Below are 24,485 nucleotides of genomic sequence, written 5' to 3'. Positions count from 1 at the left end.
ATAAAGGCTCCTGGTAGAGCCTGAGTGCCGTGACGTTCATGGTGGCCAATCTGTGGGCTCTTGGCTGTGTCAATTCTACCAAGTGAAAAAAGTTTACAGCAGTTACTCTAGTATTGTTCTATCCTGCCTGTGCAGAGGGAATCAGCACATGAGTGGTTTTAAACCGCAGTGCTAGTTCTCACTTCTGCCCGGTATGACTAAGTCCAGCTGCCTAGCTCCTGGTGGGCTAGTGGGGCAGCTGTTGAGGAACATATCTGGGTGGTCGCTGGGATCAGCCCTGGACAAGAGGGGAATTTAAGATTTCGTTTGTTGCATCTCGTTCTTGGCATTTCAAGAAACAGTCTCTCTGAATAGAGGAGGCCCCACTTGGGCCACATCCTGCACTGGACAGGAGGGCATCTGAGTTGCTCCCAGCACCCATGGGCCCCAGGCCCCAACTTTTGGAGGCCTCTGCAAAGACACAGGAAGGGCCCAGCTGTGGCCTGGCCAGCCACCTTCCAGAGGCCCTCCCAAAGGCAGATGGGCAGGCCCAGCCACTTACAGGTACTGGCGCCGCAGGGCCTCAACGTCCGAGTTGACGCTGCTGATCTGGGACCGCTGGCTCTTCTCCAGCTCCCGCTCCATCTCCTCCCGGTGGGCATTCTTCATGGCTTCGATGGCTGCAGGCAAGGACACGGCCTCAGCATCACACCCAGCCAGAGCAAGGGGTCATGCCCTTCCTGCTGGCAGGGGTGGGGGTGGGGAGCTCCATACAATGGAGTGGCACTTGCCACTGCTGATGCTTGCTTACTCAATCAGCAGTCGGATTTTGCATGACAGGCTGGCCCCTCATGAACCAATTCTCTGAGGTGGGCGCGGGCTGGGAGAATTCTCCATGAACTCCCCCTGGAAGGAATGCACGTTTGGCTTTTTTTTTTTTGATGTTAGAAGAAAACCAAACTGATTAAATAAATGTCAATGTTAAATGCCAACATGAGTTTATAAAACAAGCAAGCTTTTGTGCTGGTGTATTTTATTCCTTGGAACTAAATTAACAAACAACTGAGGTGGCGATTACATAACGAGAAGGCAGCGCAAGGCACAGGGGACGTGCTTGTTTAGGGCCACCTGCCGGTGAGGCTACATATCCTCACGCTGAGGGCAGGGGCACTCTGGCCAGAAGTGGTCCCACATTGACAGGAGTCTGTCAGGGGGAAAGTCACTGGCTGGACTGACACTAGTCAGTCTACTTGTTGGGACGGGAAAGTCACAGGTTGGGACAGCTCCTTGTGTGCAGCTGGCCACGATGGGGCTGTCGGGTTGAAGTGTGCGCTCTCAGCTCACAAACTCTCAAAAGGGACCTGAAATTGGCCTTTGCCTCAGAGTGAATAGTCACAGAACCCTTCAAGAATGAAGCTTACATCTCAGCCAAAAGGCAATTCAAAAGCGGCCATTCCTCTGAGTTGTGTGTCTGGCTCAAGAAAAGCTGGTCACCCTGCCCTCAGAGTTACCCCACCCCCTACCTGAGATGGTGGCCGCTGTCTCCTCGGCCAGGAGGCGGTCTTTCTCCTCCCGAAGTTTCTCTAGCTCCCGCTGGTGCTGCCTCTGCAGATCTTCAATCTTCTTCTGGTGCGTTTCTTCCATTGCTGCAAACCCTCGCTCGCACGTGGCCTGCAAAATGCAAAAGGGGCTTCATCGACTTCTTTACCTCTAAGTTGGGGCCCTTTTTAGTAAATGAGCCAGGAATCCCACCCCGTCCAGGCCCAGCTGTGACTGGGCACTCACTGAGCGTGCTTCACCATGGGCCTCCTGAGCAGGATCCCTGGGGCTGTCTGGGGATTCTCAGTGATGCCATCAGAGCCTTCAAAAAAGGGTGTTTCTAGTCAACTCTACATCTTATTTCTGTGATTGTGCTGTGCCTCATTTCTTCCTGGAAGAAGTTGGTATGGTGGGTTGGGAGAGGCTGCTATGAAATGGAAATCAGCCAATCCCGGACCTTCCTGCGTTGCTGCCAGGTGGGTCCCATAGGAAGGAGGGAGGAGAGAGCACGTGCACAGGGGCTGGCTGCGTCTGGTATGGAGGGACACAGTGAAAGGCCCGTAAAACAGGGATGAGGGACTTGTCTGCTGGAGGGAACCAAGGCCATTCCACGTATAGGGAGTGGCCTGGCGGGCACCAGGCTGGGAACCTCTCAACCCACAGTGGGTTGGGGGCACACACAGTCCACTTCTGGGAGCTGGGGGTTGGGCTCTGCCACTAGCCAGCTGACAACCTCCAGCTGGTCACTTAATGCTCAGGTGTTGACTGAGGGAATAAGATGAGGCTATAGGATCTCCTTCCTTCTAGCCTGTGTCTTCTTTCTTACCTTTTTTTTTTTTTGAGACGGAGTCTCGCTCTATCGCCCAGGCTGGAGTGCAGTGGCGCGATCTCGGCTCACTGCAAACTCCGCCTCCCAGGTTCACACCATTCTCCTGCCTCAGCCTCCAGAGTAGCTGGGACCAGGCGTCTGCTAAAAAACCACGTCTGGCTAATTTTTTGTATTTTTAGTACAGACAGGGTTTCAACGTGTTCGACAAGATGGTCTCGATTGGCCTCGTGATCTGCCCACCTCGGCCTCCCAAAGTGCTGGGATTACAGGCATGAGCCACCGCACCCGGCCCTTTCTTACTCTCTTCTTAAAGGAGAAGGGCACCAATGACTTAGTACCTCTGCTAACTCCAACAAGACAGGAGACCTGCTTTCCAAGCTCTCCTGTACCTCACTAGAGCGACACATGCATGCCCCAGGATGGGAGCAAGCCACACCAGGAAGCCCAGGCCTGGTTATCGGAGCTGCACTCACTAACAAAGCAGGTGAGCGTGCTGCACAGCTGCTGGGAGGGGTGCGTGTGCAGCTATTTTGAGCATGGAGGCGCACACTTTCTGTCTAAATCCTTCACATGGTCTGCTTCAGAGAAGGGACTGGGCCTCTCGCTGAGTTTTAAAAACTGGAAGAACGTGGCCACATTCCATTCGAAATTCAAGTGTGGGGGCTTCCCTACTCTGGGCTCACAGCCTGCATCACTTGGTTAATCTTCTTGCATGTGGATTCAAGAAAGGATACCAAGAGATCCTATCAGCATGCCTGGGCATCTTTCTCTGGGCCCACTTTTAGCGATGGCCATCTCTGAGAGCCTCAGGCAGTATTTCCAAACTCGTGGTCAGTCTGGACTTGACTGTAACCTATGTGCTGCTCTGGGCGAACAGCTCAGCTACTGCCACTATAACTGGGCATCCCACCCCCTCTCCCAGTGGCTCCACCTGGAAGCAGCTGTCTCTTCCCGCCACCCTCACACCTCAGGATGGCTGCAGGAGCTCGGAGCTCTGGAGCTCCTGGTCTTCAGACCCCACGTTTGAGCTCTTCTTTCTCCTTCCCACTTGCTTTGGTTCGTATGTGGCTTCTCGTTAACACATTTAACTAATAGGTCTTTTTTAATTAAAAAAAAAAATGGAATACTTCACGAATGTGTGTGTCATCCTTGTGCAGCGGCCATGCTAATCTTCTGTGTATCATTCCAATTTCAGTAGAGGTGCTGCTAAAGCGAGCACAACTAGTATTAATAGATCTTTTAGGTCTTTTTTTTTTTTGAGTCTACTTGCTGGGAAAAGCCTTATTTTGATCTGAGTGCTTTGGAATATTAAGCAGGTAAGAGTCAAAAATCTAACAGAAGCACTGGGACATCTTTAAAGACCCAGTTGCTTCTTTGGAGAGAAACTATATGCTAAAAAAACTGATCTTGCAAACAAATGTTAATTTAAGCCAGTCATTCCTAGGACCAAAAGAAGTTCCTCGATGACTACAATTGTGGTGTGGTGGAAGCCTGTGGACATTAGAGGACGGCTGTTAGGCCAAGACCCTGTCCCCAACAACCCAAGTGGAAATCTGCATAAAGTGATGAAATCTCAAGGTGCTGTCTATTTACAAGTTCTGTATGTCTGCAGGGGTGGGTGAGAACCCCACACCTGGGTTAGAAGCTCCCAGGCACAGGAGGGGACACTATGCAACGGCAGCTAAGGCAGCAGGGAGTGGACAGTGTCCAAGCCCTTGGGAGGGGCCTCATCTGTTTCTCCCTGCTGGTGACACTGGCTCAGCACAATCTCTGGTCAGTTCTCAACATGAGGCAGTCCTCTCCCTTCTGATTTCTTGCTCACTGGTGGTAAAATGGCACCTCCATGGGGCCTCGCCTGCACCTGGTTGGCAAACCTAAAGCAGCCTCGGTGTGGAGGGGGCTCTTACAGATGCAGACAGGAATCAGGGCATCGCTGTGCCCAGGCCCTGCCCCTGTGGACCCTGCTGATTGTCTGGGATGCTGCAGGGAAGGACACTAGCAAGCATGTTTGGGGTCAAAGCAAAGGTTTGTGCAATTAACTTTTCAAGGTGCACCTGGCCCCATCTGGGTGCTGCTTTTGGTGAACTGACCACAGTGTCATCACATACACACACTTTCAAAAGATAGCTGTTGAAACCTTCTCACAACTCATAATGGTTTTTAAAAGGTTTTGACTGATTTGGGGAAAGAATGGTGAAAAAGAGCTTCTCTGGCTAACGCCTGTAATCCCTGTACTTTGGGAGACCGAGGCAGGTGGATCACCTGAGGTCAGGAGTTCGAGACCAGTCTGATTAACACGATGAAACCCCGTCTCTAGTAAAAATACAAAAAAAATTAGCCGGGTGTAGTGGTGAGCGCCTGTAATCCCAGCTACTTGGGAGGCTGAGGCAGAAGAATCGCTTGAACCTGGGAGGTGGAGGTTGCTATGAGTTGAGATCACGCCATTGCACTCCAATTTGGGCAAGAGAGCGAGACTCTGTCTCAAAAAAAAAAAAAAAAAAAGCTTCTCAGCTCTCCAGAGGTGCTCACTGACAACCTGTGTGTCTTGGTGGGGCCGAGTCCATCACACAGACGTGACGTGTGAGCTGCTATTTCCATTCAGAGCTACAGGAGTAAGGGGCTGGGAAAAACAGGTGTCCTGCCGGACAGTGGCTGTGGGGATGTGCGGACAGGAGCAGTGGCAGCCGCATGAGAGTCAGAAGCTCGCTGCACAATGGTGCTGGCTGTGTGTGCACCTGGCTCTGCCACATGAGCGTGGGAGGCACCACCTGAACATGGCTTTTGAGGGGCTTAGTCATCCTAGTCATTTACTGGGGCAGCTTCCTGAGTGGGAGGAACATAAGGGCACAGGTATCATGGTAAACTTTTGAGTCTAAGGGATGACGCTTGGCAGCCACACATGGTGGGTGTGGTCTGTAGCTACAAAGAGTGGGGCCAGAGAGTTGGACCTCCACTCAGCCCACCCCCACCCCCAGGCCCCGGCATGTCGCCTTTGTGCTCCAGGACCTCAGGGGCGGGGGTGCAGGGCAGTTCTGGGGAAAAGCTACTTGTAAAGGTCCTGGGGAAGGGGACAGGAATGGCTGGAGGCTGTGCTCAGGGGGAAAGCTCTTCTCACCAGAGCACACATCAAATGCCAGTTCCAGAGAGGGACCCTCTGCCCAACCGTGCTCTCCTAGGGCAATCAGGGGGAGATCGCCCTCCAACCGGGCCCTGGCTCTCCGGGGTGTTGCTGTGACTGCAAGGCTGTCCTCAGGCAGCTGCCTCAGATTTGGGCTGGGACTGGGCCAGGTGAGGTTCTGGGGGTGGGGGCAGGAAGGAGGCAAGGCTGGCAAGGGGATTGGTGACTACTCTCAGGAATACGGAGAGGCCACATTAGGAAGGCAGAGAAATGCTGGAAAGACTACATGCTCCTCTCCCACCAGGGACCCTGGCGGCCCTCCTGCTAGTTCTCCTGGTGGAGGACACCGGGGGATGCCGAACAAGAGGCTAAGCCCACGGCCCAGGCCCTGCTGAGACCACAGCACGGTCAGCAAGCAGAGGGACAGCAGCACATCCCCTCAATTCTGCTTGCACAGTAGCTGAGCCAGACATCCCCACACCCACCCCGTTATCAAGGAGGATCTGCTTTGCAAACTGAATGGGGCGTTAAGACCTTAAGGCTCTCCAAGTCCCTCTGGTACTTCTCGCGCAGTGTGGCCGCGTCGCCCTCCAGGTCCTTGTGTCCCAGCTCCTCCCGCATGACGTCCATCTGGGCCTCCAGCTCCTGGATGCGCTCTCTCAGCCCAGTCATGGAGTCAGCCTCTCCCTGGGTGGCCTGCCAGTCAGGGGCAGGGGCCGGCAGGGCCTTGGGGTGCGGCCCCTGGTGGAGGCAGAGGGTGTCCTGAAGGCACCTCAGGCTCTGCGAGTAGTGCTCCTGCAGGGTCCTCAGCTCCTCCTCATGGATTGTCTGCAGCTCCCGGACCTTGAGCTGGAACCTGTCCTCCAGGGTCTGTATCTGCTCGCCATGATGCCTCTCCATGTCCTGCCTATCTCTGACCGAGGCATCCAGCTGGCTCAGGACCCGGCTGCGCTCAGCCTGCAGTGTGCTCTCAGTCCTGGTCAGCTGCTCCACCACGCACCGGATCTCCTCCTCATACCTGCCCCGCAGGGTGAACATGCTCATGCTGTGCTTGCTCTCCGCATCCTCCAGACACTGCTGCTGATGGTCTAGCTGGGCAGCCTTGGCCTTGAGCTCTGCATTCTCCCTTTCAACGATGGCGATCACATCCAGGTACTCGCTCTTCTGCTTGCGGAGAAGCTCCTCGTACTCCTCCCTCAGGGCCTGGGCTGCCTGTGCCTGCTCTGAGCAGGAGGACTCCCGGGTCTGCCAGGACTCCTTGCAGAGCTGCAGCTCCTTCTCATATTCCAGCCGGATTCTGCAGGCCGCATAGCACACCTGGGCCTGGATAATGGCATCCTGAACCAACAATGAAGAATACTGACCGAGGCCTCCAAAACAAGTGCTATACGAGAGACTCTGTGATGCCTGGAGAAGCTTCTGGCAATCTCTCAGCGATTCCACAGGTGGCAGAGATGGTAAGGCAGCAGCTATCTCCCCTAAGAGGCTGGCCTTTTCCTTCAGCTGCTGGGCAAGCTCCTCCTGAATAGCAACAAAGGCCCCAGGGCTCTGGTCAGACACATGGAAGGGCTCCTGAGAGCCGTCTGAGTCTCGGCCCAGGACTTCTCCTAAGGGTCTCAGGTCCCAGGACAGCTGCACACCATCTTCATGGCCCGCTGGAAGCCTGAGGGCTTCCAAGACCTGCTGCATCACTCTCTCAAAGTCTGGGGTTTGGTAGGCTCCCAAGATTTCCCCCAGCAGGCACTTGTGCTGCCGCAGGGCTGTCTGGGTGCCCCGCAGGGTCTCCTGGATGCTCTGCAGCCTGCGGTGGAATGACTCCCTCACTGACTGTGTGGCAAAGCTGAGCTCTGCCCTGACCCACGTGGCATTGGCCAGGATGGGGGCCAGGCCCTGTGGGATGCTCTGCTGCCCGTCTCCTGAGGCACCGACTGCCTCTCCTCCCAGCGTCCCCAAGTGCTTCCTCAGAGACTCAACCTGGCTCCAGAACTCACCGTCCACCAGCACCTTCTGGGCCCAGGTGTCTACGGGGGCCCCAGCAGATTCCATCAGTGGCTGTCCTGACCAAGAAATCTCATGGAGCATTCTGGAGACATCTGATGTCGTGTTCTTCAGGGAGTCTGCTATCTGGCTGATCAGCGAGGCCTCCAGAGCAATCTGGTCAGAAAGAAGCCTCACCCGCTCCTGCTCTGTCAGCTCAGGCTGGGGGCACTGCTGCAGGGAGGCAGGCTTCCCGTTCTCCTCGGTGCCACCTGTCTCCAGTTGTGCATGGGCCCCGCCAACGGCTGGGGCCGGCCAGTGCCGTAGGGCTTGGATGGCGCTGACTAGCGCACTCTCCACACTGGCCAGGGAGGCTGCACGTGCGTCCTGCTCATCCTCCTGGCTGGCCCTAGGCAGAGATCTCAGTTGTTCTCGGCAATTTTCCAGGCACATCAGGGCCTGACTGTTCTTGACCTGGAAGTCCCCAAGCTCTCCAACATGCCCTTCAACCCTCCTGGCCCTCTCCTGCCTCTCCTGCTCCAGCTGGGAGGCCAGCGCACCAACCTGGAGCAGGCTGGCACGGAGCTGCTCACGCAGCTGGGCCTCGGTGCCTGCCCACTGATGGTGCAGTGCGAGCAGTGCCTCACGGCTCTGACCCTGCTGGCTCTCCAGCCTCACGGTTACGTCTTTGAGCTTTTCCTCTGTGACGTAGAGCTTGGTCTCCAGGGAGTGGATGATAGAGAGGTACGTGTCAGAGTCGCCAGGTGCAGGCAGTACACTGGGTGCAGGCTCTGAGGACATGCTTTCTTCTGAGGGTGACCGGTCCTGGCTGGTGTCGGAAGATGTGCTGCTGGTCCAGGTCTTCTCGGACCCTTCGGGGTGAATGTATCTTTGGCACTGGATTGTGGAGAACCGGATTCTTTGCCTCTTAACACCAGGTGCCCCCTGGTCGAGTTTGGCTGTGCCCTGCTGATGGCCCTCCCTGTCAAGAACTTCCACTGACTTTGGGGGCACCATGCTCTCTTCCCTACTGGGGCTGCCGTCACCGTATTCCTCCCCCGGAGGAGCCCCCAGGTCCTCGTCCTCATCCTCGAGCCTTGTGTGTGCGAGGCCCAGAGGGGCCCTAGTGACTTGGACTGGTTGGCCTGGGAGCAAAGTGCCATCCCTTTCTGTCTCTTCAGGGGTACTCTGTGGCTCTTCCATGTCCTTTGGAGACTCACTTGCAAATTTCCTTAAAATCTCTTCTTTTGCCTGGAGCTTAATTTCTGTTTCCTCTAAGCTGCTCCCCAAGGCAACCATTTTAACCAAAGCCTCATTGAGGTCCTGCTCCTTCTTCTCCAGAACCTTCTCATGTGCTTCCTTAATGCGCTCCAGCTCTTCCTCCTTCTCTCTCAGCAGAGTGTGCATGCTCTGCAGCTGGCTGGAGACCCTCTGGTAGGAGTGCTCCAGGCTCTGGTTGTCAGCCTCTCTTCTCCTCAGCTTTTCCCGGAGCTCAGCCACATCCCCATCGGATGTGGCCACACGCTCTGTCAGCTCCTGGAACCGCTGCCTAAGGAGGTCCCGCTCATCGCAGAGGCTCTGCACGTGCTCTGCGAGCCTGCGCACACTGGCCTCTCGCGCCTCCAGCTGCTCCTCCAGCTGGTGCACCTGCTCACTGCCCTCGAAAGTGGCACTCAGCTTCTCCTTCTGCAGGGTCTCCACCTGCTGTGCCTGGCCCTGCAGCTGGTCCTCATAGGCGCTGGCCTTGTCTTCCACCTCCTTCAGGTTCTGCAGCAATGCCTGCTTCTCCTTCTCACAGCTCTCCAGCAACAGCTCGTAGTTTCTCTGCAGCTTCTCCTCCATCAGCCGCTGGGCCTGCTCACTGGCGCCCAGTTGCTGGCTGAGGTCAGCAATGCGCTCCTGCAGCCTCTGGACCTCCTTTTGCCGGTCCCGCTGCAGCGCCTGCTGTGTCTCCAGGCCCCGTAGCTCCTGTGTCTTCTCCAGGAGCAGGGCCTCAGCACTCTTAAGCTTCTGCTCGCTAGCCCTCAGCTGGCTGCTCAGCGCTGCCTCGCTGTGTTGCCGCTCCTCCAGCTGCTCGCGGACCCGGCCCTGCTCCCGCTTCAGGTCGCCCTTGAGCTTGGCCAGCGCCTGCTCCTTGATGGCTAGCTCAGCGGCTGCATTGCTGAGCCGTGCCTGGAGGCTCCGGATCTCAGCCTCGTGGTGCCGGATCGTGTCCTTGGCCTCCCCATAGCTACGCTTCAGGGTCTGAATCTGGTGTGTAATCAGCTCCTGGCGCTGGCACTGGGCTTCAAGCTCACTTTGAAGGTCTTGGTTGACTCTATGGAGCCTCTGCCAGGCACCCGATGGGGAGGCGGCCACTTCAGTCTTAAAAAAACCGATTAAATACTGGTTAGTAACACTCGGGCCTCCCAGTTCTGAGTGTCACACCTCTGGCCAGGAACAACCACAGAAAGCTCCTTGATGGCTTTGGCTTTTATCCTTTGCACAACTTTATCTTTTTTCCCATTAAAAAAATCCAACAAATTATCTTTTTTCTTTTTTTTTCTTTTTTTTTAGTAAGTAGCTGCTTCCAGGTAAACAGAAAACATGGACAATAACATCAGAAAACAGCTTTAACCAAATAGCTTCTAGGAGAAATAAACCAAACAAAACTGAATAATGGAACACACTGAGAAGCAAAACAAAGACTAAAGGACAAGAGAGCGCCAGGAAGAGGGACAGGCGGGAGGAGCAGAGCACCTGCAGCTGTTGTTTCACAAAACAAAAAGTATGCAGTCTTGACAACAAATCCTAAACAAGCGCAGGACGTAAGGTGAGGTAAATGATGCCACTTCCTTCTAAGACAGGAGGAGAAGGAAGGAAGGTAACGCTCGGGAGATGTCAGCAAGGTGACATCCAAACATTTTCCTGTGGAAAGTGTAGTCAGTCCTCTAGAGTAACAGGAAGAACTAATCTCTACCTGTAAGAAGACAAAACGAGGGGGAAACGGAAACCATGGAGTAAAATACAATAATCAACAAAACAAACAAACCTTTGTGGAGTTCAAAATGAGAAAAAGTGAAGCATGCAAAAACAAAACACAACGTAAATGAAACAAAACTCCCCACACTGAAAGGCATGCAGAGACAGAACTCATTAATGTAGGGAAAAACAACACAAACAAGAGTGAGTTGAGCCCAGCCTAAGAATCTGGCCTGCCTGTGGCTCCCTCTCGGTCTGCTGGCCGGGGAAGCCACAGATGTGACACTCAGTTATGTTAAGTTCAAGTTACACTTCACGCTCAATGTCCAAACCATGCAAGCTCCTCCCAGCAGTTAGTGTAGCACCCACCCCAGCAGCTGGCTCCTGACCCTTAACCCCACAGACCCCCTGTGCATTCTGAGTCATGATTAAAAGCATTTCCAAAGCATAAAGGGTGGTGAAAAGTCACAGGTTATTAGACTTAGGGAAAAGGTATTAAAGACCAGCTTTGCCCAGTGCTGACCAACAGGGGCTTCAGTGTAGGCTCATGCAATTATCCAAGTTAGACAAAGAGGCAGGTTCCTAGGTTAGCAATGTGCAACGTCCACTGCTAGTACAAGCTGAGTATCCCTTATCCAAAATACTTGGGACAAGAACTATTTCGGATTTTAAAATATTTGCATTCTACTTACTGGTTGAGCATCCCCAATCCAAAAATCCAAAACCTGAAATGCTCCAGTAAACGCTTCCTTTGAGCATAATGTCAGCGTTCAGTTTTGGATTTTGGAGCATTTCAGATTTTCGAATTTGGCATGCTGAACTTGTATCTTTACCACCTGATTTGCAGTGAATTCTTACAGGTTGAGGCCCAATCAAGAATTAAAAAGATGCTCCTCAAACCTGGAGGGCAAGTGCAAATGACCTTGGCGGGGAGGCCCACCGTCACCAGGTCTGAACTGGGCATGGCAATGACTATGGTGGAAGAGGCTGGAGAGGAAAGTCTAGGGAACGTGGGGCAGAGAGGAACAGAAGGCCCAAGGAGCACACATGAGAAGAAACTGCAGAGAGTCTGCAAAGAGGCAGACTATGGTCAGAGGCCAGCCGAGTGCCCGTTTCACCTGCTGCCTGAGACGACTCAGACCAAGGTCAGCGCACTACGGTCTGGAAATGTAGACGCTCAATACATGACAGAGACTCGGGGTCTAAGAGCTGGAAGGGCCCTCAGGGATCCCTGGGTCTAAGTCTACACAGGCAGTAGGCTGCCGCCGTAGAGGAGGGGACACATGCACTTGCTTTGGGGGTCAGTAGCAGGGCCAAGTCTTGAACCGAGGACCCTGATTCTAATGTTATACCCTCAGCCATTGCTGAGAACTCAGGCTCCCTGTTCTGGTACCCCATTTCACTTCTCCTGCAGTATTTATGTATCAATCTTCCTATCACAATCTCCCCTACTGCTCAATGGGGACAGGAGTATATCTGTTTCATGCCCGATACTTGGCACAGGGCCTGGCACGCTGCAAGAAAGTCAGCAGACACAGGCCTGCCCTTGGACCAGGTTAGCTCCAGCCTTGTGACACCCCTATACCAGGGCTCTGTGGTACAGGATCTCAGAGGAGGTATCCCAGGGTTGGACTAGTAGTGGTAAGAGCCCCAGGTCTGCCTGCAGATGTGGTATAAACACAGATGGGAATGGGGTCCAGTGCTAGCTTTGTCACTGACTTGCTGTTGGTTGTAAGCAGGGACCGGACTTGCTGTGTGATTCAATGTCTTCAATCTGTACAACAGGCCCAATATTACTATAGTGAAAACTATGAGAAATCACATGCAAATGTATGGTATTCATAATAAATGTACATTGGCTACTTTCAGAGTCAAAGGGAAAGGGCACCACAATGATTTTATTAACAAAAAAAGTCCTTAGATATAGAGGTTTCAGGGAGATTCCCCAAAATGTCATACCAGGAGGGAAAAACACCACCCCCCCGGGCCCCAGCACATTGAGAGTCCAGTCCTGTGGCAGAAGAGCCCAGGGGTGTGAGCTCCCAGGAGGCGGCCCCTGCTGAGCCAAGTTTTGCACACTCCTAGCCTGCCTGAGCATGAACCCTTCACACTGAAGCTCCTGAGCGCACCATGGGCCACAGCAGCCCCTCCACCCTACCTGCAGCACGTAGCCCTCACGGGCGCTCTGCTCCCGGCCCAGGGCCACCCTCAGCTGGTCCTGCAGGAGCCGGTTCTGCTCCAGAAGGTCTGAGGCCTCCCTCTGGCTCTGCTCCAGCTGTTGGCAAAAAGACATACACTTTTATGCAAAATGACAACGATAAACAAAGCAGCTGCCCAGCACAGACTCTTTCACTGGTCTTCAGAGTTTTGGAGTCTCCACATTTCAGCAAATGTGCTGATATGGCCTTTACCAGCAGCATTTGGAAGTGAAGGTTCCAATGCAAGCCATCAGTAACAATGACAGACTCGGTACCCTCTGGGGACCAAGGAACTACCTTATCCTTCTTATTCCAGGCAGCCCTGGGTGTCCACATAATTCCCACACCTGCTCAAGGTTCCAATGTGCACGCCCTATACAGGCACCAAGGCCCATAGGGGGTGTTCATTTCTGAGAAGGGGGCTGTGTCCACTGGGGAACAAGGGTTTTGCATCTGCATCTAGAGGAAGACCACCCCATGGGGTCCTTTTGAGTGTCCTCAGCTGGTCACACAGGCCAGGTTAGGCTCTACATGGACCACTGCGAGTGGTGGCCTCAAGCAGGCCTCACTCCAGGGCCCACAATAGTCTCAACAGAAACCACTCCATTTGACCAGTTTTACATGATGGATTCCACAAAGTTCTGTTTGCAAAAACGGTTCCCACAGTTCTCTCAAACAAGGTGTGGACACCCATGAGTAAGCTATTTTATACTCTTCTTGCTTTCAACAGCTTCAGCTACTCATTCATCCGTCCACCTCTTCCCCACACACCTCCCAGGTGCCTCCTGATGCCTGGCTGTGTGCAGGGCTACCCATCCTGCTTCCAGAGCTTGTGCTGAGTGGAGCTATGTGTGTAGTGGGCAGTCATGCCAGTGCCGCCCAGTTTGTTGCTAGGCTGTGCTGTGAGAGGCGGGGAGACCTCCTTTATTTTTTTGAGACGGACTCTCGCTCTGTCGCCAGGCTGGAGTGCGTTGGCACAATCTCAGGTCACTGCAACCTCTGCCTCCTGGGTTCAAGTGATTCTCCTGCCTCAGCCTTCCAAGTAGCTGGGACTACAGGCACATGCCACCACGCCCAGCTAATTTTTGTATTTTTAGTAGAGACAGGGTTTCACCATGTTGGCCAGGATGGTCTTGATCTCCTGACCTCGTGATTCACCCACCTCAGCCTCCCAAAGTACCAGGATTACAGGCATGAGCCACCACGCCCAGCTGACCCCTGACTTTCAAACAGTGAAGACTGACCCCCTCAGATTGTTGAACCAGTGTGTCACCTGCTGGCTGGTCCATTTTGGTAGCTTGAAGTAATGTGAGTTTCAACTGTTACTTTATTTCATCTTGCCTTTGTTATTTGTTAATGGATGAGGAAAATGAAAAAGTACAAGTATTAGTGCTGGTGATAACTCAGCCTCATACAGTTAATAAAATACAAAAAAGATCAGAAGCATAAGGCATACCCAAGTGGCAAATCTTTAACAAACTACTTACGTAAGAGAACATATTTGAAACACAGTGTTGAAAACTGTCCCTAAATTGAGAGTGAAACAGGGAGTTCCACAAAAACCGTAATGCTATACGTCCCTGGTTACGAGACTCCCTGTCCAGACATGTAAATCCACCGCTGTAGTTCTGCAGACTGCATTTCTGGATACATTTCAATGAAATAACATCTTACTTTATAGTTTGGGGGCCGGCTTGTTCATCTCTGTACCCAGGTGCACTGAGGGCCTCATGGAGGAGTGACAGTCACAGGGCAGCCTTCATCCACGGCCTACCCCACCTCACCACTGCCTTCTGCTTCACATCCTCATGACCTGGGACCCAGCTGTCATCTCCTGCTGGATGCCCCTGGCTTTAGATCTGATCAGCCATCCCCAAGCCACTGTAAGAGCGCCTGGGGTTGATCTCTGCCTCCAGCTTTGACCTGTCCAAGCCAGGGCTGCCTAACGCAAAAGCCTCACCTTGCTCACGCCCCTCCTGCCATCAGGAGTCAGAGCGAGGAAACCACTGGGGACCTGCAATGCCGCCTGCCTCTCAATGGCAGTGGCCCACACCATGGGAGGAATTCCACTGTGCCTGGAAGGCCCCCTTCCCTGTCCTGCACGCACTGGCACGCTCCCACAGCTCTCAGGTCTGCCTCAACTATGAGGACTCATCTGTGCGTCTGTCTCCCCTAGGGGTCTGCAAGTCCCTCGAGGTTAGGACTGTGTAGATGAACCCCTAAGACCACAGCTTACAGCTGATTCTCTGGAGAGGCTGCTGGGAGCAGGGGGAGGATCTGGCCCCAGGCTATTACCTCCTTCTCCAGCAGAGAGGTCAGCTCGTGTGTGGAGAGCCGGTCACCCCCATCTTCAGAAGACAGGTGGACGGGAGCGATGGGCACCTGCTTCTCTTCCCGGAGAGGCGTGGTCTCCACCTGATGCCACCGCTGCTCGATCTCCACATGGACGTTATGCGTCTTGAGGTCACTCACAGGCAGCCCTGGGCTCCGGTCCACCTCCATGCGCAGGGCTACATCCTCAGTGCCTGGCCCGTCTGTGGCGTCGAGCATCCCAAAGCGCTTGCGGCGCTCCTCCCGCCTCCGTGCACGCTCCCGCTCCAGCTCCCCAGGCTCCACCTCAGGGCGCAGGGGCTCATGGGTGTCAGTGGGCCCTGCGCCACCCACCCGCTCCTGAGCCAGGGCCTGCTGGATGGGACGGAACTCAGCCCAGTCAAAGGTCTTGGAGCGGCCCTCTCGCCTCCGCTCCCGTGCGCGGCTCCTCTTCTGCTCAGGGTCCGGCTCCCCCGGCTCTGCCTCTTGCTTCTCAGTAGGCCTCGGGCATGTCTCAAAAGAGGAGCTGCTCTTGTTTTTTTCCTCTGGCAACGAGCTGTGGAGCAGGAGGATGGACATAAGACTGTCAGGGGCGACTCTGGTGTGGCCTGCCAGGCAGAAGCTGGCAATGCTGAGCCACGACCCAGCCCCTGTGGGCACCACATCCTTTTCTATTCTAATCCCTGAAGAGGTGCTGTGAGGGGCTCACTGGGGTGGCCCCTTTGCCAGGGTATGGAACCAGGGGAGTCCCAGGACTCCCACAGCCTCACAGGCAGGACGGGCCAGCCCTGCCTTGCTCAGGGCCAAGAACTGCATCAGGCTGCACCTGGGCACAGCCACTGTACTCGCCTGGTGAGGCCTTGCCTCTGTGCATCCCTGGACTAGACAGTGGTAACAAAATGAGGGAAAACTAGCACTTCTCTAGAAGGGCTTACCTTTTAATAAGCAGGTAACACGATCAGTTTTTGTTTTTTTGGGTTTTTTTGAGATGGAGTTTCACTCTTGTTGCCCAGGCTGGAGTGCAATGGCACGATCTAGGCTCACCACAACCTCTGACTCCTGGGTTCAAGCGATTCTCCTGCCTCAGCCTCCCGAGTAGCTGGGATTTCAGGCATGTGCCACCATGCCTGGCTAATTTTATATTTTTAGTAGAAACGGAGTTTCTCCATGCTGGCCAGGCTGGTCTCAAACTCCCGACCTCAGGCGATCCGCCCGCCTTGGCTTTCCAAAGTGTTGGGATTACAGGCATGAGCCACTGTGCCCGGCCTAAATCTATGTTTTAAAAGCCCAATCCAGCTGCTGGTTACCCGCCACCTTGAGGAGGCAAGCAGCAGCCAGCAACGGGACATAAGCTGCACAGGTCGTGCTCATGGCAAAGCCAGGTCTGCCGAAGGAATCCACCATGCCTAGTCCCCATCTGCTAGAAGCAGAGATTCCTGGGGAGGCCTCATCTGCAGCAGCGGAGGAACAGGGACATTGCGATGGCAATTTGTCAAGGAGGCTTGGAGTGTCTGAGACAGAGGTTTGTAGACTCTAGGGATAGGCCCTAGAGACTGCCAGCTGGTCCGAGGCTGACTGAGTGGCCCTTAATCTCACCCAGGCCCTCAGAAGCCAGTTGCAAGCCCACCTGGGAACAGTGAGGGCCCAAGGAGGAGCTCCAGGGAGCACATGTGTTTCAATCAGGTCCAAAAGGAAAGGAGTCTTTAAAGAGAGAACCAACAAAAAGAGGAAATGGCTGCCATCACCACCTGGAGCAAGGGTCACCTGTCCAGGCAGCAATCGGGTGAGAGGCAAAGTGCTTCAGAGTAGGGGGATCTGCAGGTGTCCACTGTAAGAGTACGCTAACATCTGGAGGAAAATGACACAGGGCAGATCTCTGGCCATGGAGAGTGTCAGGATGACACACAGGGCAGGTTGTGCACGGAGGCCCCCAGCCGGGCCCTGACAGCCGCCAAAGTCACAGCCACACCAGAACCGGCCGCACTCCCCAGGAGAAACCTCCCCACAAGACTCCTCCAGCACTAAAGGCAGGAAGCGCCCTGCAACTTCCCCACTCCCACATTTCAAGAAGGCGACGAGAGCAGGATGAGGACAGCAGCTTCTGAAACTGCAGTTTCTGTTTTCATGCCTCCTTGTGATTTTGCCTGGCAGCACTAAAAAACTCACATTTTTCCTCAAATAATAAAAGCCTACACAGAGGAAGAAGAAACGCTGAAAACAAACTGGTAGAGGGTGAGCACTCTACCAGACTACACAGATATGCTAGATTATGAAATAGTTATTAGGAGGCCAACTGCCAGGTCAGCTTTCATAGGAGAGCAAAACCCTTGTCTCCTCATTCATTTCCCTGGGCCCAAAGCCCCTGCATACAGGCAAGCAGGCACTCAAGTGTGGAGGCACCTCTCCTGAGCCGTGTGCAGGCACAGGCATGTGCACAGGTGCATTCCTGACACCTGCCCTGCGACATCCCAAAGCTGACTTCTTCCAGCCAGGATGGCCCATCTACAGCACCGAGCCCAGGCCTGGCGGGGAAGAGGGGCAGCAGAGGACCTCAGGCCAGCCACCCACATGCATGCCCACCACTCCCCATCCTGGACCCCTGTGATAAGCTCTGTTTGCTGCCAACAGCCTGGGCAAAGAAGCTGGGGCCTTTCTCACTTTGCTCTGGGGGCTTCCTAAAGGTGCTTGGAAAAGAGTTCTTAGCTTGCCAAGCTTGGATGTCTGCTCCTGATGGGAGAACCATGGAGGCAGTAGCTGAGGCCACCACAGGATGTGGCCACTGGAGGGCGGGGGGAAGCCTGCGGCAGCCCTGGGTGCCTCCTACTGGCTGTGCATGCATAGGAACTGTCCCTAACCAACAAGCCAGCTCTCTGAACAGGATCCTGAGAGACAGAGGGCAACCTGTCCTGGCCACGGCCTCTTGGCCTTACTAGACAGTGTTTGTTTAATAAATGAAGTCTTGAACAAATGACAGACACAGAAAAGAGGACTAAAAAGAAAATAATCAATTAGGCAAAGAGGTATGGAGTCGGCAGGAAGAAGGCAAAGGTTTGGATACAGAATGTGTCTTTAGGCCAGCCACGGTGGCTCATGCCTGTAATTCCAGCACTTTGGGAGGCCAAGGCGAGTGGATCACCCGAGGTCACAAGTTCAAGACCAGCCTGGCCAACATGATGAAATTCCGTCTCTACTAAAAACACAAAACTTAGCCGGGCATGGTGGTGGGCGCCCGTAATTCCAGCTACTTGGGAGGCTGAGGCAGGAGAATTGCTTGAACCCAGGAGGTGGAGGTTGCAGTGAGCCGAGATCACATTACTACACTCCAGACCGGGTGACAGAACAAGACTCCATCTCAAAAAAAAAAGAACATGCCTTTAGCTCAAAGCTTCCAAGGACAGCCCCTGCTGTGACACTGCCATACCCAAGCAGCCTAACCCACAGCACAAGAAATACATTTGAGATGTAATCTACATCACATGACCTGAGAAATGGCACCAGAGGTGCTCAGATGCATGGAGGCTCTGAAGCCTTGAGGTGGGGACAGCAGAGTTCTGGCCCTCAAAGGACCAGCCCCCACTCTGGAATCTTCCCTGCTTTTTTTTTTTGGAGACATCTGAGTCTTCTGATTCTCCATTTTCTTTTAAAATGAGAGCTAGGTCTTTAACCTTCAGGGCAGGAGGAAGAAAGCCCAAAGCAAAATCTGAGGCGCATGAACCACAGAATGCTAACACAGGAGAGAGTTTTTCAACTTGGCTGCACAGAAATCAAATAGACGTAGGAGTGAGGTGAGAAGGTGGCCAAGGCAAGAAGTGCTGGGTGGCCTATGGATGCTGCACATAGGGCCATCCTCATGCCAGCAGAGCTCAAGGCCTGAGAGCACCGACTGTGGGGCTCAGGCTGGTCTGGCCAGGTGCCTGCTGACACAGATGGAAGATTCTCCACCAAAGCCCAGTTCTAATGACCAGCATACACACTACCCGCAAGATGAAAACGCCTGGGCTTAAAAGAGGAAAAGAACCGGAAATGTTTGTTCTGATGTGCTTGGGACAGGAACTTGAGCAACAGAAGGACACAGGAAGGAAGGAGCAGTAGACTGGGATGCACTGAGCTCAGGTCTCAGACTTCAGATCGAGTCTGATACTGCCCTGGAGAGAGTGGCACCCACAGGATGCACAAGGGGCTCCCTGGCATCTTCACCATCCTACCTCGTCACATCCGGGGCAGTGGTCGGGTGCACGTGTTTCATGATGGTCTGGATCCAGTTCCGCCGAATCCCGGACGTCATGGCCGATAGGGTAAACTCGCCCTCCTTTGTCTACAGAGAAAAGATGAAGCACCATCAGTGACTGTCCCCTAGGGTACCTGCTGCCCTCCATCTCCAAAGAAGCTTCTTGCACTGGGTACAAAGTCCCACAGGGAGAAAGCCTGTGACTGAGTGACCCTTCCAGGAGCGCCACATGTGCCCACTACTGGGACAAGAGGGAGCAGGAGAGCAGGAGACGGCAAAACCGTGGGAGGGACGTGCATCTGTGGCAATGGTAACTCCGGTATCTTCTCTCAGTAAGGTCAGCTCACAGTTACCAAGCACCCACTACGCACCAGCAGCCTGCCCATTCAGATAGAGGAGGATGCTGCACCCCTCTCTCTCCTCTTTTTTTTTTTTGGAGACAGAGTCTTGCTCTGTCGCCCAGGCTAGAGTGTAGTGGCGCGATCTCAGCTCACTGCAAGCTCCGCCTCCTGGGTTCACGCCATTCTCCTGCCTCAGCCTCCCAAGTACTGGGACTCCAGGTGCCCACCACCACGCTCAGCTAATTTTTTGTAATTTTTAGTGGAGCCACGATGGTCTCGATCTCCTGACCTGGTGATCCACCCGCCTCGGCCTCCCAAAGTGCTGGGATTACAGGTGTGAGCCACTGTGCCCAGCCACTGCACCCCTCTTTAAGGAGTTCCCAGCCTTGGGGGAAGGGCAGAATCAGCAAGTGCTGAGCAGCAGTGGAGGTGGGGAATGGGGAAGGGCGTGCTTCTTGGGTGTGGGGAGTGGCACCTGCAGTCTGAATCCACACAGGCACATGGCATGATGGGGCCTGGGGAGTGGTTAAGAACAAGGGGTATCAGGGTCTTGTTAGTGACACTGAGAAAAGGCAGGGATACCTGCTGGGTGGTTACTGCAGCTGTCCAAGTGATGAGAATTAAGGTGATGGCAGGGGATAGGGCAGCTCAGAAGTAACAAAAGGGGTATGGACAGTGTCTGGTTGGCTGGGTTGGGGAGCACCTAGGACAAGCCCTAGACTCCTGCTTGGATGAGGTGGAGTCTAGGGCTTGTCCTAGGTGCTTGTCCGAGGCAGCAGAGGAGGAGCCTGTTTTGGGTGGGGAACGGGGCAGCAGGTAGGACAAAGAAGCAAAGAGCACATGGCTCTGGGACATGACTGCTGCGCCCCTGAGCAGACCTGCCTGGGTACCTTCAGAAAGGGGAGGGCCAGTGGCCTGCATGGAGCTGGAGGCCTGCTTCTGCACTTACAGGCACCTGCCCAATAGAAGCCAGGACTGCAGTCCTGAACTGAGAGCTGCTCACAAGCAGACTCAGCAGCCAGGTCAGTAGTGAAGCTGACGGCAGGATGCAATCATGAGGATGGTTTTCAGATGGGCACTAGTGGCCTGGCCAGAAGTCAAAACAGGAGATCACGCGCCAGCCTGATGTGTCACAAAGCACACCTGGGAGGGACCTGACCTGCCCCTCCACATGCCTGATCAAGACACCGCCACTGCTCAGCTCGGTCCTCCTTCATCATTTCTCACGTCCACATGAGCTGAGTTGGGGGCCCCACCTTCTGCACCCCCATGTGAGGGCGTTGCTGGAGTTTGGCTTCAGTGCTCCACATAGAGCCGTTTTCTCCAGCTGAATTTTCTTACCCAGCAGCTACCTAATGTTCTCTGAGAGCCCATCATGCCTCAAATGGATCACAGCCGGAATTCCAGGGGATCCCCCTGCTTTTGTGACATCAGCTCTTCTGCTGGCTTCTAAGCGGGCGGGGCCTTGCCATGCCCTGGGTCCTGGCCCTGCCCTCAACTCTTACTCCCGGGTGCCGCTCTTACCTTTCTTGCCCAGCCTTACTGTGCCAGCCTGTTTGGCTCCTTTCTAATGGACCTGCATATCCTGCCAGACATGTATCATGAACGCACAACTGTCTGGCATCTTCTAACACCCTTCAGTGCGCTCCACAAAAACTGGACCAGTGCCAACCTGACCCTCCACCCAGCACTCTAGCCGCAGACTGGCTCTGTGCTCTCTGTGCCACCAGGTCTGGAGTCCAGTCTGGGACATGTTTTCACACTCAGCCCTCCTGCTGAGCCTCGAGGGATTCTCCTCCAGGAAGCCTCCCCCAGGAAGCCTTCTCCACACTGGAAGGACCTCCTCATTCCTTAGAACTCTCAGTGGTTGGGGTTCACAGAAAGTCATCAGGATAAGCCCTACCAGGGTGAAGTGAGGAGGGGTTGATCAGTGGGTGAGATTGGTTGGTGCCCTCATTTGTCACTAGGAGAGTGGGGTGAGTTCTCAGACTTCAGGTGTGCCCTGCCTAGAGGAAGCTGCTCATGAAGATGTGAGGTGGATGGCAGGAGAGGAGGCTCACCAGGCACTATGCCTGACTACCCCTCCCACAGGGGCTGAGGACAGAGGAGCCTCGAAACTTGGGCAGTGCAGGCCACTAAGAGCAGGCAACTCACACCTAGCCCTGGTGCCAGGCTGTCAGTGCAGCCTCCAACTGTGACTCAGCTCCTTTCGCAGATGCCGGCATGCAGGAAGCCACAGCCAGCAGCCCAGTGGGCTGGCAGCCAGGATTTTCTTAGTAAATGAACACACTGGCCTTTGGGTCTATACTTCAGTCTCCCCTAAGTTGGGTCAATCTGAGTCAGCCTCAAATACTGGATCAACTCTCAAAACAGCAATACAATTGAGTTTCTGGGCCCCAAAATGTGAAGGTATGACCCTGCTACAGGTGAGCCCATCAGAGTCTAGCCTTCTGTGAGAAACCAAGTCCCAGGGCCAGGGTCCAGCCCCATGGGGGCAGCTCTCTACTCATCACACTCTCCACCCATCTTAAAGCTCTTGCAAGTGACGAACTAACTTTACCCAAAGAGAGGCCTGGCTTCTGTCCTGGCTCCTGGGAGGGAACTTCCAAACCTTGGAATTTCCTAGATGACTAGAGTCTTTATTACTCATGGTGGTCCCCTGGGACCCCACCTAACACTTCATGCTGACAAGACAACTCAGGGTGGAGGCTGGCCTGGCCAGAAGCAGGAAATCAGAGGAAACCCATTAAATCAGAGGGTTGGGGTTTGGGCCATGTGAAAGTAGCCGACCATGGCAGGAAGGGCTTTAGGAGTTCAACCATGAGGACAATAACTCCATCAACCACAGCAGCTACAGAGCCTCCTAAAGCTCAACACCAGGGCTCAGGTGGGCTTCCTGGCAATGCTCTGCATGCTGCCCCACATCAGGGCTAAGAGGACACCGTGTCCCCAAGGATGCAGAAACTTTTGGCATCTGCGACTCCCCCAGTCCCAGATTCTACTCCACATGGCTCTCCTTTGGCTGGTTCTGACTTGTATACTTTTTCTACAATAAAACTCATTGTAAAGATACTATTTTCCTGAATTCTGTGAATCATTCTAGTGAATTTTCGAAACTGAAGGTGGTTCTGGAAACCTCCAGACTCACAACTGGTGTCAGAAGTGGGGGCAGGACTGGGCATAGCGATTCATGCCTATAATCCCAGTACTTTGAGAAGCCAACGCAAGTGGATCGCTGGAGCCCAGTGGTTCAAAACCAGCCTGGGCAACATGGTGAAACCCTGTCTCTCCAAAAAACAAATAACAATAATAAATATTAGCTGGGCATGGTGGCATGCGCCTGTAGTCCCAGTTACTCTGGAGGCTGAGGTAGGAGGATCGTTTGAGTCTAGGATTTTGAGGCTGCAGTGAGCCATGAGTGTGCCACTACACTCCAGCCTGGACAGCAGAGTGAGACCCTGTCTTGGGGGGAAAAAAAAAGAAATGGGGCAGATGTGGCAGTCCGGAGGATTGTGCCCTTAACCTGGAGTCTGGCTGACTGCAGGCAGCCCTTAATCCACATAGTTTTGAAGAAACAGCCAATGAGAACCATTTTGTGTCTTGAGAACAGGGCAATGCCTTGTTCATCTGAGTACCTCACAAGATTTTGGGAAAAAATAGCCTTGTAAGTAAATGAATGAACAACCACATGAATAAGTGAGTAAAAAACCGATGTAAATAATTGACTGACACTTTCATTCTTATTCCCCATACCCTACATCCTTCCAACTGCCCCAACTCTAGCATTACAAAAAACAAAAGGAAAAAAGAACCTTCAGAAACAAAGAATCTTTAAGCAGTCTTCAGAAAAAAGATACTAACATCTAATGTACTGTTCAGATCACGAATTGGGGAAGAGGGTCAGGTGCCACAGGACAGAGGTGTCAAGGGTAGTGGGAAACACTAAGTGCTGACCACACACACTGCATCAGGCCTGTCCAGAAATGCCCCCAGCCCAGATATCAGGCACTCTGACACGTGTCCCTGCCTGTCAAGCCTGTGGCCCCACTTCCATCCCTGGGCTCACATGGATCTGGAAGCCATAGTTTCTCTGAACTGGATACTCCGTGACATCGTAACATGTAGACAAGTCAATTTCCCCATCCAAGTCGGCTGCCTGCAGAGAGAAATGAGAATGTCTTGAGATTTTTAGGAAGCAGAATCAACGCCTAGGTGAGCAAATTTCCGTAAGTGATTTCCTACACTGACCTTATTTTTAATAGTATACACATTGACAAGTGAGGATACTGTCTATCCTACTACTGTATGACCCAGGCCCCTCCCTGGGTGCAACCACACCACCATTTGTCCCTATATCCAGCCAAAGATAGTCTACACCAGTGGTCCTCAAACATGCTGCTGTTGAAATCCTTTCACACTCTTAAAAACTGGGGACCCTAGAAGAGTTTCTGTTACGTGGATTTCATCTATTGATGGTATTTACCATGTTAGAATTAAAATGTAAATATTTTACTATTCTTAAATTAAAAATATTTAAATATATTTTTAATGTATTTAAATATATAAAATGCATATTTTATATATTTAATGTATTTAATGTATTTTAATGTATTTTTTATATCCTCTGGACTGCCACATCTGCCCCCATTTCTTTTTTTTTCCCCCAAGACAGGGTCTCACTCTGCTGTCCAGGCTGGAGTGTAGTGGCACACTGATGGCTCAAGGCAGCCTCGAAATCCTAGACTCAAATGTATATATTTAATGTATTTAAATATATAAAATATGTATTTAAATACATATGAAAAAATATACTAATAGAAATGAAAAATTCAAATATATTTGTTCATTTGAGAATAAAATAAACTCATTTTAAAGTAAAAATTTGATTAATCAGTGATAAGAGTCACACGGCTTTGAACTTTTGCAAATCTCTCTAACATCTGTCTTCAGAAAGGACAGCTGGATTCTTATTTCTTAATTCCATCTGTTCAATACAGGAAGGTTT

The 24,485-nt window shown here is 53.1% G+C and overlaps 1 protein-coding gene and 1 non-coding gene across 9 annotated transcripts in view; both read right to left on the bottom strand.

Annotated features, from left to right (window-relative positions):
• MPRIP (myosin phosphatase Rho interacting protein) overlaps positions 1–24,485 on the bottom strand; it is a 150,923-nt gene that overhangs the window by 18,702 nt on the left and 107,736 nt on the right. For 6 of the 8 annotated variants that reach the window (XM_021928781.2, XM_021928785.2, XM_021928784.2 and 3 more), the window contains 7 exons: positions 23,547–23,636; positions 19,117–19,226; positions 14,897–15,467; positions 12,562–12,678; positions 6,000–9,806; positions 1,503–1,650; positions 542–659 (listed from right to left, as the gene is read on the bottom strand). In XM_021928781.2, the coding sequence (XP_021784473.2) occupies positions 542–659; positions 1,503–1,650; positions 6,000–9,806; positions 12,562–12,678; positions 14,897–15,467; positions 19,117–19,226; positions 23,547–23,636 (4,961 nt within the window). The remainder of the gene's footprint in view (positions 1–541; positions 660–1,502; positions 1,651–5,999; positions 9,807–12,561; positions 12,679–14,896; positions 15,468–19,116; positions 19,227–23,546; positions 23,637–24,485) is intronic. The other 2 variants (XM_009189776.4, XM_009189775.3) reach the window with 1 other exon arrangement.
• Positions 3,460–3,566, bottom strand: LOC116271195. The gene has a single exon (XR_004179618.1). It is a non-coding gene; the product is annotated as a U6 spliceosomal RNA (small nuclear RNA).

Source organism: Papio anubis, chromosome 17 (genome assembly GCF_008728515.1).
Source record: "Papio anubis isolate 15944 chromosome 17, Panubis1.0, whole genome shotgun sequence".
Taxonomy (NCBI): Eukaryota; Metazoa; Chordata; class Mammalia; order Primates; family Cercopithecidae; genus Papio; species Papio anubis.
This window is presented reverse-complemented; position numbering and strand designations above follow the sequence as displayed.